The sequence below is a fragment of the Salvia hispanica genome, chromosome 3 (assembly GCF_029641045.1).
Source record: "Salvia hispanica isolate PSC_SH4W2 chromosome 3, Shi_PSC_v1, whole genome shotgun sequence".
In the NCBI taxonomy this organism is placed as follows: Eukaryota; Viridiplantae; Streptophyta; class Magnoliopsida; order Lamiales; family Lamiaceae; genus Salvia; species Salvia hispanica.
In genome coordinates this window covers 53,194,025-53,208,334 of record NC_142694.1, presented here as the reverse complement: position 1 = coordinate 53,208,334, position 14,310 = coordinate 53,194,025, and the positions used below count along the sequence as shown (strand labels likewise).

General features: G+C 33.4%; 1 protein-coding gene across 7 annotated transcripts; it reads left to right on the top strand.

The window, feature by feature from the left end:
• The first annotated feature begins 9,362 nt into the window (after positions 1-9,362).
• Positions 9,363-12,466, top strand: LOC125212164 (B3 domain-containing transcription factor NGA1-like). 7 transcript variants are annotated; one of them, XR_016136514.1, is made up of 4 exons: positions 9,363-10,627; positions 11,445-11,514; positions 12,023-12,123; positions 12,229-12,466. XR_016136514.1 is itself a non-coding variant. In XM_048112253.2 (2 exons), exon 1 carries the CDS (start codon positions 9,671-9,673, stop codon positions 10,625-10,627), a length of 957 nt encoding a protein of 318 aa, XP_047968210.1. In that variant the 5' UTR covers positions 9,363-9,670; the 3' UTR covers positions 11,445-11,828. The 7 variants fall into 7 exon arrangements, 1 of the variants encoding a protein (XP_047968210.1); XR_007174622.2 differs by lacking the exon at positions 12,023-12,123 and adding an exon at positions 10,868-10,948; XR_016136516.1 differs by lacking the exon at positions 12,229-12,466 and adding an exon at positions 10,868-10,948 and having other exon boundaries at positions 12,023-12,220.
• Positions 12,467-14,310: the final 1,844 nt, after the last annotated feature.

Here is a 14,310-nt window from a genome sequence, read left to right as displayed (position 1 = left end):
TAGTAGAATGTGAGTATATTACCAAAAGTAGCAAAAAGTAATGGTGTCAATTAGTTGAGAACGGCTGAAAAAGAAAATTGGTGCCAATTAATGGGAGATGGAAGAAGTAGTAAAGAGAGAAAAAGTTGTTGGGTATTTTAATGAGGAGAGAGGAGAGTTGAATTTGTTTCAAAATATGGAAAGTGAACATCTTACGTGGGACAAACTAAAAAATGAAAAGTGGACATATTGAGTAGGACGGAAGGAATATATTGTTAATGGAGAGAATAAGTCTGTCTCACTCCCAACTCATTAGAAAAAAAAAAGTTTTTTTGAAAATTGGAAAATTTATAATTAAGTGACATATCACCACGCAAGGCATTCATAGTTGGTTTCTTCATGATAAATTAGGTATTTCTTTAGGTATTTCTTATATTTGTAAAGTTGCTTCGGGTGTTACCCGCGATTTATCATCCAAAAAAAATAAGAAACTAGTTAAAATTTTCAAAGATGAAGAATCTATGTATAACAATGCATCTCTCTTTCTGGATGAATGCAAACCCAAGTTAGTATCGTGGAGATGACAATTTTTGTATTTTTTCAGTGTAATTTATGTTTTGTGCAAATAGTTACTTTATGCTTTAATCCTTTAATACAAGTGTTATCACATATTCACATTCTCATAATATTAAAATATTTATTTTAATCCATCTTATATATTGGGACGAGTTAGTATAAAGTATAATCACATATAACTTGAAACAAAAAAAATCATTTTTACACTGTTAATTTGACTGTATTAGAAAAAACTGATATCCCAGCCGTCTTCCATGAACACTCATTGTATATAGAACAAATATAGACATGTGTCAATACAAAATCAGTTTTAAATGCAAAAAGACAAATTACAAAAACAAGTCATTAAAATAGAGCCCCCCCTTAGATCATTTTTACTTCATTTTTGTTTTAGTTCATTATATAAAATTCAAATTTTAAATTCATCTTAAAATTCGAGTTTTATAGTATAATGAATTAAAAATTCTTCACCTTTATACACAAATATCCACACCAAACCGACTTTTGTACTTATACATATATACGTTCAATTACAAGTACACATCCACGAGATATATACCTATTTCGACAGCAACCGTCCTATAATAATACACACAATCTCATGTTCAAGAGGAATAAGTACTGGTCCTCCACCTCATCTATATAATAGTATTAAAAAATCATGCATAATAATTGTAGTACTCCCATTTTTCTCAAAAATCATCTCCACTCCACAGAGCTTTATATTGACAAACAACCAATTAAATAAAAATTATTGTTTTAGTATCATTTACACGTAAAGACAAGAAACATAACATAGTAGTGAATTGTAAGAAAGAAATAGATGAATTTATTCTGTGAAGTTGTCCGGGCCAAAAAGGGTGAATTAAATAAAAGGCACGCACCAATGTCTCATGAAGTTGGAATCAAACTATACATGTGAAAACAGAACATGGCATTCTCAGCTCTTCTTGGCTACCAAATTTAATTCCTCTTTTTTTTCTTCTTCGATTAAAATCTATACCTGGCGGTATGGGGTTATCATTTTAGTCTTATTTTTTCGTAAAAGTAGAACTTTGTTTATTGATGTTTGCCCAAAAGTATGTTTTGTTTCTAATTTTTTATATGGGTCAATTCAATTTTCAATCATACATTTTTGTGACTTGCGTCTATTTTTGCTGTCTTAGTCTAGGTGATGTATTTGGTGAAACAAGTCAATCTATCATAGATTCTAGTATATCTTTCGATTTTACTTTTTTTTTTTATATATTCTTGTGTGTAATAAGTCTCTCTTATTGAAAGTTATGCATAAATTATTAAATTTCCCAAAGAATATTAGTACATGTTTTTTAATGTATGGAAAATGAAAGTGGGCTATTTTCTATCTTAATATTTGAGATTGGTTTCAAAAGCATGTCATCCTCTGGATAACTGAAATCGTACGTACTTGAGCTTTGGACATTTTGACAAAAAAAAAAAAAAAAAAAAAACACTGGAGCAATGTTCTGATTTAGAAATGAACTTTTATACGCGCGGATACACGAATAGTTGAAAAATAGAATTGCATTCGAGATTCATTATGAGAAAAATCTGAAATGATATAAAGAAGAGTATTACAGTCTCAATTGGAAAAACAACATTCTAATAGCATCCACAAGAAATCTTTCTTATTTTTAAAATTACACTAAAAAAAACTTAGTATTTTTTAGGAACACAAAAATTAAGACACATTTACATGCGCTGAAATTGTTTTAAAAAAAATTAAAAAATTAAAAAGCAAAAAAAAGTGTTTAAATGAAAGACAAATTAATCTAATTTTTTACTTTTTTTAGGACACATTCATTTGTATCTTCTAATTAATTACAAACGTGTGATAGCTATATTTGTTGTTATAACCGTTTATAGTTAATTAATTATATTATCTGAGATTGGATGAAGTATTTATGTAAAGGACAATAATATTACATTACAATAATCATAGCACGAATCTAATTCAATGCAGGCATGATTTTCCAAAAGAATGAGCGGCCAGTTAAAACTCTTAAAGTCTTGTTCCATGTTGACTTGGTGATGATCCTTCTTAACTCTTTTATATAAATATGGATAACTTTTTTCCTTATAAGGCCTTTTAAGGGGGTGAGTGACTCAATTCTAATATGGTTTCAGAGCGAACCCAAGTCGATGATGGATTTCTCCTTATCTCTTATCTATCTACCTCACGGGTGGAAGACCGATGTATCATTCCGGCCCACACATGAGATGACGTATTAAAACTATTAAATTTTGTCTCACATTGACTTAGTGATGATCCTATCTTATGAGTGACTCATTTAACTCGCCGCGTTAATCTCAACGGTTTGTTCCCAAAAACTAAACACTAGCTAGCTAGCTAGCTATATGTATAGCGTACCGTTTTTATTTATATTACACACATTCAATTATGATCAATATAACATGTCACATATCTAAAGTTTTAAATATAATCTTGAATTTTGGAGCACAGACGTCGAAATTCTTGAAAATATACATTTTGTCATCGTGACCAAGAATCCATCAACTGAAAGTGGAATTGTTTCGCTAGATTCCTAGTATATATAATGAATGAAAATGGTGTTGGCACTTCAAATAAAAAAAAAACTATAACAATATCTAATATCAATATCATGTAAAAACAAAATTGAAACTAGTGGTATATAAGTTTCATAAGCCCCTAATTTTATTACCAATTATTTTAGGATGAAATCATATTGATTTCTACCATGTTACTAGAGTGAATCGCTGATTATAGACTAAATTTAACTAATATAAATGTAGACTGAAACTAAAAAAAATTGAATGACCCAATAATATTTTTGGGCTTTAAATTTGGGCTAATTCTAATAAAGGGCTGGCCCAATTTTATTAGTAAAAAAGTCCAACACATCCAATATTCACTTCGAAGGGTTTAAAGGGTTTAAAGGAGAATGTTAACATATGAAGAAAAAAATAATCATAACAATATCTCATATTGATTTTAATGAAGAACTAAAACTACTAATATAAATTTCATTGACGACTTTTCTTATCATCAAGAGATTTTAGAATGGAGCCATGTAGAATTCTCACTTAACCTTTTAAGAAATGATCAATAATAATTATTAAACTCTCAATTAATTGCTTGATTGAAATAGAAACAATTTAAAATGAAGATAGGCTTTATCGTCACACAAATATAATTGCATTGATTGCAATAAAAGAGCACAATCATTTAAGTCATTTTGAATCCCACCTTATCATTGTATTTTCCACGCCAGAATTCAACAAGTTTGATTCAGTTTTTTAAAGTCAAAATTTTCAATCGCAAGCCAAAATTGAATATGTTTGCAAAGTTTGATTATTTTTATTAATAATCATCATTTATAAAAAATAATTCCGAAGTTTATACTATAAAGTATATTTATCAATCCATAAACACGTAGAAAATATGTGAGGAATATTGAAATTAGAAACAAGAAATTGAAAATGAAGGCATAGATGAGGGACTTGGGATTTGGGAGTTAAATAAAAAGGTATTAAAGCATGGAGTATTAGTGAATTGGGAAATAATTAAAGGAATTAGTTGTTAAAAAAAAGTGGGGGGGTTTGATTGAAATATGGAATCTGATGAGATATGGGATATAAATAAATGTACCACAAAAAATGGTGTAATTAATGTGAAAGAGTTATTATTAGGCATTAGATGTATATAGGTGCATTAGAGGAGGGGGCACATAGACACATATACTTTAACTAATCATGCTACCAATGGTCCATAACTCTCCTTACAAGTCCACATCCACACACCCATACACATACATTTTTAGATATTGTCTATCCCTTGTCACGGGACACTTGTACCATCTTATTATATAGTATATCAAGATTTAGGGCATCCACCCACATTTCTCTACATTAATCCGACATTTCCCGATTATAATTTTGTTTATACAATCATAAATACAATCTAATTTATGCCCACAAAGATTATTGGAGGAGGGTCCAACAATAATTCTACTTAATAACTTTGAGGACTATAAATGATAAAAGACACTTTGCTAAATAAATAACGAAGAATAGTCAAATTCTGGTTTGTCTCGTACTTTTTAAAACTGGAATGATAAATTACCAAGTTTTAAAATTTTGCAATTATCTTTTTTCCAATTATGTGATGTGATGATGTGGCAACCAGACTTATCTACGTAGACAGAACGTGACACATAACGATGTCGTGTGGTTTACCTAGAAACGATTGTTATAATTTTGATATCTAGTTGCCACATCATCACAGGTTTCATCGGAAAAATGACATATGAGATAATTGCGAAATTCTGAATCTTCGTGATTTATCGTTCCTATATTGAAAAGTATGGGACAAACCATAATTTGACTATATTTCATAATTTATCTTGACAATTTGCCAAAAACATATACTCCTAGTATAGTAATTTAAGGGTTGTGGGCTTCATCAAATCTAATGTAAGATCAAATTTTAAGCAACATGGATGTTTAGTGTGTGTGTTTTTACAATTAGGTGATATAGATTGGGTAAAGACTAATGGTGGTCCTGGAAAAGAGTGCTACACTGTTCACCTAAAGAAATAAAAGAGCTTAGGCGAGGGCAAGAAGTGGAAAGTGAAAGAGTAATGGCAATGACAAACTGTTTATTACTACTTTCAATCGCATCTCAATCTATAATAATAAATCGCCCTCGCTTTTTTCTTGTATTTATTATGTCTAATGCATGTGAGGCAAAACCTCTTTTGGTCCCAAGTGAAATTTTATTTATTTCTTATCAATTATTTGTATTTGCATTTAAATTTTCAAGTGTATTCAGTTTTTTTTTTTTTTTAAGAATTCAAGTGGTGCAGTTGTTTAATGAAATTAATTGTTTTACCTAAATGATACAGTACGTAAATAATTTAGTTGGTATAGGTAGCATCAATTTTAATAACGTGCGACAGCGAGAAGTATATGGTGAGATTTTCCTACATTAAATTGCATATCGAAAATTTAAAAGACGAAAGTTATACTCCAATTAAATTTTTTTCACGTAGCCAATACTTGATTGGATTTAATTTATTCATTATCAGTTGTGTGCTATATCAATAATGGAAATCGGAAAATGAGTACAGCTTGTAGTTGATGTTTTAGTATACCCTTTTTAAGTAGATAATATTACAATTGATTTATTGATGGTGTATGTATAAATTAAGTAACTCAGATTTTCTTCTCATCTACCGTTCTGGTTGAATATTAATACATCAAGTCAAATCACAATAAATAAATATATGGTTTATTGCAAGTTACGTTAATTAACTGTAGATTCGAGCTTGTTGAGAAATTATTTTATATAATTACACTATAATGATTCACTTAATTCAACTCAAATATTTTTAAACAATAAAACAGATTTGAATACGTCTAATTTGCTAAAATTAAATACTATTTTAAAACGGGTTGAAAATCAAACATAGTTGAAATTCGTTAGTATTTTTAACAATTGAACCCTTTTTGCCGACAATACTCTACATGGATTACTAATGACATGTCGAAAGGAATTCGAACCTAAAAAAATTGCTGAAACTCAAGCCGATGAAATCATGTGTGACATCAGTTAATTTATGTGTACAACTCTCTCCCACAAAAAAATATGATCAAAACTCATAAAATATGGCGTAAAACACTATTAAGTTGAGGAATCTGGCTCATCATTAAAATCATATTTATTTATGTCGGTGTAATTAACATGGAAAAAGTAAATGATAATACTGTAGAACGTGTGCAAGAGCAAGACTTTCTCCTAATTTAATTAAATCCTACTAAAAACTAAATTAAGGGTGTTGTACGGACTAAATTTTGAACAGTAAGTCAACAATAGTAATAATAATAGTAATAATAATAATAATAATAATAATGTAAGTAACCCTAACTCCCAAACTACTTATATTATTAACATAGACGTGGCATTAGTTAGGAACAGACACTAGTCTACAATTTAATTAAATTAACATGCATCCAGCATCATACTATATATATGCGTGTGTGATTAAATAATCATGGTATGTACTATAAATTAATATTCACCACCACACAGCTATACCTATATACTCTGTAGCTTAATTATTTAATCCTGGCCATATAGATAATTAATTGAGCAGCTCTCCGACAAGTTACATAATTGCAAATGAAATTTCGAGCTAAACAGCTGGCTTTTAATTTATGTGTAGATATGCTATGAAAGTTACACATCACTGAGGAAGTAGTATATTAGTATATTTTTATGCTTCTAGTTCTTACATTTAAATGTGACCAATAAACGATTGTGTATCTAAATTTCGTACCGGAAATATTGTAAATTAGAATCTTAATTAGTCTTTACATTTCGTCGAAATATTCTACCCATGAGCATCTTACATATGGATTTACATGTTTATATATTAAATCTATTTCCATATAGAAGAAGAATTAATTAAACTATTATCTCCCTATATGCCAGATGAATCGTTGTATATATTTAAAAGAGTCATTTTAAGAGATTCAAATGCACGTCGCATCCATCTTAATAGAATCTAATTGTGATCTTAAATTCAAGAATAATATATTTCTATTGATTAATTTAAATTCAAATTTTATTAGAAGAATACACTGCCTGCAAATGCATCCGTTACTACACTAGGAATACTTTTAAATAATCTGACCTTTATAATTAGGCATAGTTGGATTTGAATAAAATAATGGAGGTGTTAGTTTGATGGGTGTAGTTGAATATTGTATATATATATATATATATATCTAAATTGTATAGACATGTGCATATAGATACAGAGTATGTGTATGCATATAGTATGGTGATAAAATCCACACATATGACAAGGACGAGCTCACATGAACCCAGCCAGGTAATCGATGGGCCCCCACTCCTCCATAAACAATTCCTTTTCACTTTTAGCTCTATTTCACCCATTTATTTAATTAATTATTGTCTCAATTCTGTTTTAACAATTTAATTCAACGGCAAGTACTATCTACTACAGTACTACTCCTACACGTTAATAACACTTTTATTAGACTGTTACTAGTAATTGTTATAAATACTCTTCTAATCAATAAGCTCACAGAGTCTTGCTTAGTACGGAGTATATATTTTTACAATTATATAATACACATTCTTAGACTTGGTTATATATAGGCTTTGGGATGTCTCCTTAGAAACTCTTGTTAATTAAGTATTAAAAATAAAGATTCTAGGACAAAGATATAAGCATTTTATATATTACTCCTATACTATAAAGAGGGAGAACTTGTGCACACTACCACTTCAGGGAGACCACATAATTAGATATGCATTAATCACATCTAATTCTCACTTAATTATAAATGATCCAGACGGATTTTCCATTATTTTAGGGGTTAGACTTGCTCAGCTTTGATAACATATTACTTGAGTTAAGATTGATCTTTCTCTATTTTGATATATTGACCATTCCATGCGAAAATAGACTTACAAGAGATAACAAAGTGCAAAAGTTGGCATCGAATTGAGACGGAAGCAACCCAACTACTTGTTGGCTTCTCCAAACTCCAACACGAAGCTCCGTGGGAGTGTCCTGGAATAACTTATCCAAGCCAGTGATCCTTGACCCGCTGGCTTGACAATAATGCCAACCCAACGACTTGCTTGGATGTGTCCGAGACCAGAGAGTGCCCAATGTCGTGCTAGAATGTTTGCTATGCAGAAACCCTAGATCTCTTGTCTTGTCAAGCCAATCTCCTCCTATCTATATAAGGAGGTCCTTGTGGACGATTTCAGAGACTCTTTCAGACTTTTTCATACTTTTAGACACATCTTACAACACTCTAAATATCATCTACCATATTCCATATACCTTAGTTCATATAGGAGTTGAAGGATTAAATCAAGCCCCAAGGATCGAGCTTCATTGATGGCGAGGACAATCGATCCTATCTCGCGGGTATATCTAGTTTGTTTTCTTATATCTTCTTGGTTTCATCGCTTAATAATTTTAAGATATCTATATATACTTCTATAGTAAGATGAATTTATAGTATAATTTTATGGGATGAGAGTACTTGACTCAACAAAGTTTTGCTAATTATTTATTCTAACTCTAGACATCATTATGTTTTAATGATTCATACTCCCTTCATCCGCGAATAGGAGTCTCGGTTCACTTTGACTATAAATGGTAATAGGGTCCCCCTTTCACTTACTCATTCCACTCACATTTCATTTAAAACTAATATATACAAATGAAACCCATATTCCATTAACTTTTTCTTTCATCCACTTTTCTTAAGATTTCTTAAAACTCGTGTCATTTATAAATGAGACTCCTAACGACGGACGGAGGGAGTATCATCTAAATTGGCTATGCGACCTATATTTAGATACTTTTAATTATCTGACAAATAATTGAATGCATTTATTTATACATGCTTATATTAATTAGTTAAGTAAATCTAAAATTTATAGAAATGTTCGTTTGAAAAGATAGTGTAACACGATATACGCACGTGTATACAAAATTACATGGAAATATATAGTAGTACTAAGCTCAAACTACAGTATAAAGTTAAATTAGTTCTTCTGATCACTTCTAATTATTCTTATTTTTCTCTATAGGAAATGATACTGTTTAATTTTCTGGTTAAAATTAATTTAATGGAGTATATATGTAAAAAAGAAAAAGGAAGTCAATATATTCGATGTTTCTCTCTCCTAGGTAGGAATATATAAATTGAAAGAAAATGGGTACGCTGTGCAGGTTCTGGGGTGGGCGAGGCACCCCACCAAGAAAATAACCTGCATCCATTATATTCACTCACACACTCACACATACACTCATTCTCAACTTTCTCTCTCTAAAATCCTATCTTTGTTTTTTCTTTAATTTATTTTTAATTTCTCCCTTTCTTTCTACTCGCGAGAAAGGTCAACAACATAGTAGAAGAAGAAGAAGAAGTAGAGAAAACATAGATGAGAATCGAGACGAGACCGATTTTTTCATCTCTCTAATTCTAAATCTGAATTCCCTCTTTTCTCCATCTCCCAAACCCTAAATCGATGCAGGTTTCGACATAAATTGGACTCACAATCATGTCTTTCCACCCGAGGCCTTACAGCAGCTACGGCGAGGCGGAGGAGGCGGAGGATCAGGCGCGGCGCGAGGGCAGCAGCTCCGGCGCGGCGGCGGCGGTGCAGCGCGAGCACATGTTCGACAAGGTGGTGACGCCGAGCGACGTGGGGAAGCTGAACCGGCTGGTGATTCCGAAGCAGCACGCGGAGAAGTACTTCCCCCTCGACTCCTCCGCGAACGAGAAGGGCCTGCTCCTCAATTTCGAGGACCGCAACGGCAAGCCCTGGCGCTTCCGCTACTCCTACTGGAACAGCAGCCAGAGCTACGTCATGACCAAGGGATGGTCCCGCTTCGTCAAGGAGAAGAAGCTCGACGCCGGCGACATCGTCTCCTTCCAGCGCGGCGTCGGGGACCTCGCCAAGGACCGCCTCTTCATCGACTGGCGCCGCCGCCCCGACGCGCCGGATCTCCACGCCTCCTCCAGCATCCCGCACCACTTCTCCTTCCGCGCCCTCCACCACCACCCCTGGAGCCCCTTGTTCATCCCGCCGACGCAGCCCGCGCCGCCGCGGGAGTACCTCCACACGACGACGCACCACCACTACCACCACCCGCCGACGGGGTACGGGCCCTACGCGTACGGGAGTGTGGTGAACGGAAGCCCGTGCCCCCCCGGGTCGATAGTGTACCTGAGGGGAGGAGCGGCGTTTGGGACGGCAGCAGCAGCGGCGGCGGCGGCGGGGCAGGGGCAGAGGGAGCAGATGGTGTTCGAGTCGGTGCCGGTGGTCCAGGGAAAAGCTGCAGCAAAGCGACTTAGGCTGTTCGGCGTGAACATGGACTGTCCTATCTCTGACTCGGATGAATGCGATATCCTGTCCTCCTCCGCGGCCCACCACCCGCTGCTGGCGGCGCCGCCCTCTCACGACAAAGGGAAGGGATCCATGTCCTTGGATTTGGATTTGGATTTGGATATTTAGGTATTTTGCATTGTTGAGTTTGGGGATTTTGAGTATTCTATTCTCTTTGTACAATCAAATCAAAGAATACTGCAACTACTGGATAAATAGATGAAATGAAACACACATTTCCCTTCAATTCCCTCGTTATTTTATGTTTTTTGTATCTATGACTATACACACTATTCCTATTCCTATTCCTATTTCTATTTCTATTTCTATTTCTACTTCTGCTTTCTAATTCTTTCATAATCAACAAAGATTGCAGAATTATCCCTTTTGTCTTAATTGCTTATATCTCTTCCACACCCACAACTACTGCTGCCTTCGCAGCTTTTGGAGGTACATGTACAACTATCATCGCCTATTTCCTTGCATTTATCACCACTTTCTGTGTTTTTCTGCTCTTCTACTTTTTTACTTTTCACCAATTCTCTTCTTCTTTCTCTTTAATTCTGCCAATTCGATGAAATTCCTAAATGTTTTCACATTTGCATGCTATATGCATATATGGACTTATGAGTGTGATGAATTAACACTTTTATTTGAATTTAAGGTGTGCCTGTTGGTGTAGGTAATCTAAGTATTCTTGTTAAAATGAAATACTATTAGGTTGGTCTTATCTTTTTAGATAAGAGTAGAGCCTAACACTCATTAGAGATGTTTTTGTTTTCATTTTTTATACTACTAGGGTGTGGATTGAATCGCAGACATTATGGAAAGATAGCAGTTAACAGTCCTTAGTTAGTAATTAGTGGTTCATAAAGAATGCTGCACACACACACATACACTATCTTGTGCCTAACATATGCAAAACATGGTGTGTGTATGGTTTCAGATAAGTTTTACACGAGGCAAGAAGGGAATCTGGAGAGAGAGAGGGAGAGACTGAGAGAAAATATATTAAGGTATGTATGTATGTAAGTGATGGAAAAATAATTATGTGGAGATATATAGTAATAGAAGAATTAGCAGTTTGATTTGATAGTGAGGGGGAGAAGGGAAATTCAATACTTCATCTCAATGAAAACTTGTAGCTATATAATTGGTGAGTTTGGTCCCTACATGAGATGAAAAGAGTATATCTATATCATCATCTCCACACATGATGTTAAATGGTCAATTACTTAGAAACCGATGTTTCCTCTTCGACTTGACAATATCATTTTTCCTCTACCTTGTCATGTCAATTGTGGCTGTGGCCCTATTTTTATTGTTTCAAGATTGTGCATTTTCATTTAGGACCTAAATTCTTATGTTAGTTGCAAAAGCATGCAGCTAGCTGATGGCAAATTCCACCATTTTTGGCATTAATTACAAGTATTTGTAATTGCTGAATAAATATACATGAAGAGACTTCCCATGAATATGTGATTATATTTTAATTTTTATTTTTCATCTCAATTCTATATGAAGGCTGTCTATTTTGGGAGTATCAAATAACAGAATGGCGTTAAATTGATAAATCTCGAGCTATGAGCATATAGTGCAATCAGTGGACCTTTTTTCTACTTATGGTATTAGCTACTTGTATAACAAGTGAAAAGCTTTCTGCATCTGTATAATACACACACACATATATTTATACATTTTGTGTATGTACTTTGTGAAAAATTGTGCAGGACCATGCTTTAGTTGCTTGCCATTGCTGATATATACTCGGTACCAATAATCTTCTTTTTCTTTAATGCTGATATAAATGGATATTGTATAACATATACACTGTGGCCACTCCACCCTATGATTATAGCATAATTTAGTCAAGAATCATTACCTCATTTTACTTTTGTAACAGATCTATAAGTGTGTGTGTTTGGAATGAAACCTAGCTAAACTCTTGTGAATAATTGTATTTGTAGTATATGAGTTTTTATTTGAAGTTTATATTGTAATTGTATATGAGAGAAGTGTTGATTTGCTTAGGTCAAGAAGAAGCACACACTTTACAGTAGAGAGAAAAAGAGAAAAAAGTTAACCTAAAATAACCATGCATGCTTAAACCTTGTATGCATGTGCAGCATCATATGTCTTATTATATCAAATCAATTGATATGTGGAATATGCTCTGGCAGCTTTAAATGTTCGATTTAACTAAATATGATTCTCAGATTTTCATAATTACTAATAATGCTCTTGCTGTCTGAACGTATGCTGGTGCTGTGATGAGCCTGATTCAGTATTTAAGTACTACTAACCCCTTTAATTTACATATGCTGCTATCATATTGAACTCATCTGAAGAAAGAACAAAGCTTCCTCTCTTTTTTTCCCATTTATTGAATCCTTTTCCTCTTCTTTAATTTCCCGGTTATCGTTGTAAAGGTTGTAATGACGCTCGACCCTTAAATCTTTGATTTGTGACGTCCGAGGGTTTTGAATTTTTTCGTTTATTTTTCAATAAAACAACCCTAGTTCAGCAATGAATTTAACTATTTAAAAAAATTAGATCCAATAAGGTATGATCATCAATGTGTAGTTGTATAGAAGAAATTGAATTGCAAATCTTATAATTAAGTACTCTAGAATATAGAAAACTCCCATGCATAGAATCCCTAGTGGATATTTCTTAGGTTTCAATTTTAAATCTCACCTATGCTTCTCAAATGTGATTTATCTTTCTTGTATGGACTGAAATGAGTATAGGTTCTCACAACATAACACACAAAAGAAGGACTCTAACCACTAATGGAGAAAACCTACCTACATGGCAAGCCAAAAAATATGGAATTTTAGGGGACATTTGATTTTGTTTCGCAGGGAAGTAATGATAGCATAAAATTACGCACAAATTGAAATTTGTAATTCGTCTCTGGATTAATTAATGAGTGTCCAATTCTTAGGTAGCAATATTGTGGGCATAACATAATCATAATGGTTTGTGCTTGTCTCGGGGAACAAAACTCTACTTTCAGAAGTAGCAGTACTAGAATCTTGATCAGTCACTAACATTACTGACATTCTAAATTTAATGAGAATTGGATCTTGTAGCATAATGCATTAACTTTTTTATATGTGAATCTCAACTTCCATAGACCTATTGTGTATTGATAATACACACACACATGATGGAAATGTAACTAAAAAGAATTGCAGAAAAATGGGACTTAGTTTTCAGTTAGGTGCAGTCCCAAAGTTGTCATAAGCAAAGCAATTCTTGCGATGTGACAATCTAGTTCAAAAGTCAAAACTGTACAACATCCCAAAAATCCCACAACTCCAAGAATGTATATATATGCCTGTCTCACTAGCTAACAAAATTTGTGTCTAATCCAAACCCCTTCACCAATATTTTTATAATATTAATTAATACTACTAAGTAGTTTAATTAGAAATTTCACACAGCATAAGTAGTTACTAGAAAGACATATAGAGAGTCCGGCTGTCACAATGAAGAGAGAGAGAGAGAGAGAGAGAGAGGGTTGCAGCAAGGCAGATTTCTCTCACTTTTTGGGGGGAATAGAGGATAGAGAGGTCCCCATGAAAAAAAACAAGGTTTAGAGAGAAGTAGGTAGAGTAGTAGGTTTCTTTATGTTGTGAGTAATATGTGAGAGGGGAATGGGAAATGAATGAGTGTAGATGCAGGCTTAATTCATGTTAGTTTAGGCAATGAATGAATGTAGGTGTGTAGGATGGGGGCAGACCCCCAATATATATGTTTCATTCAAATATATTTGTTTAGAAATTAGAAATGGGGATGGAAGAATG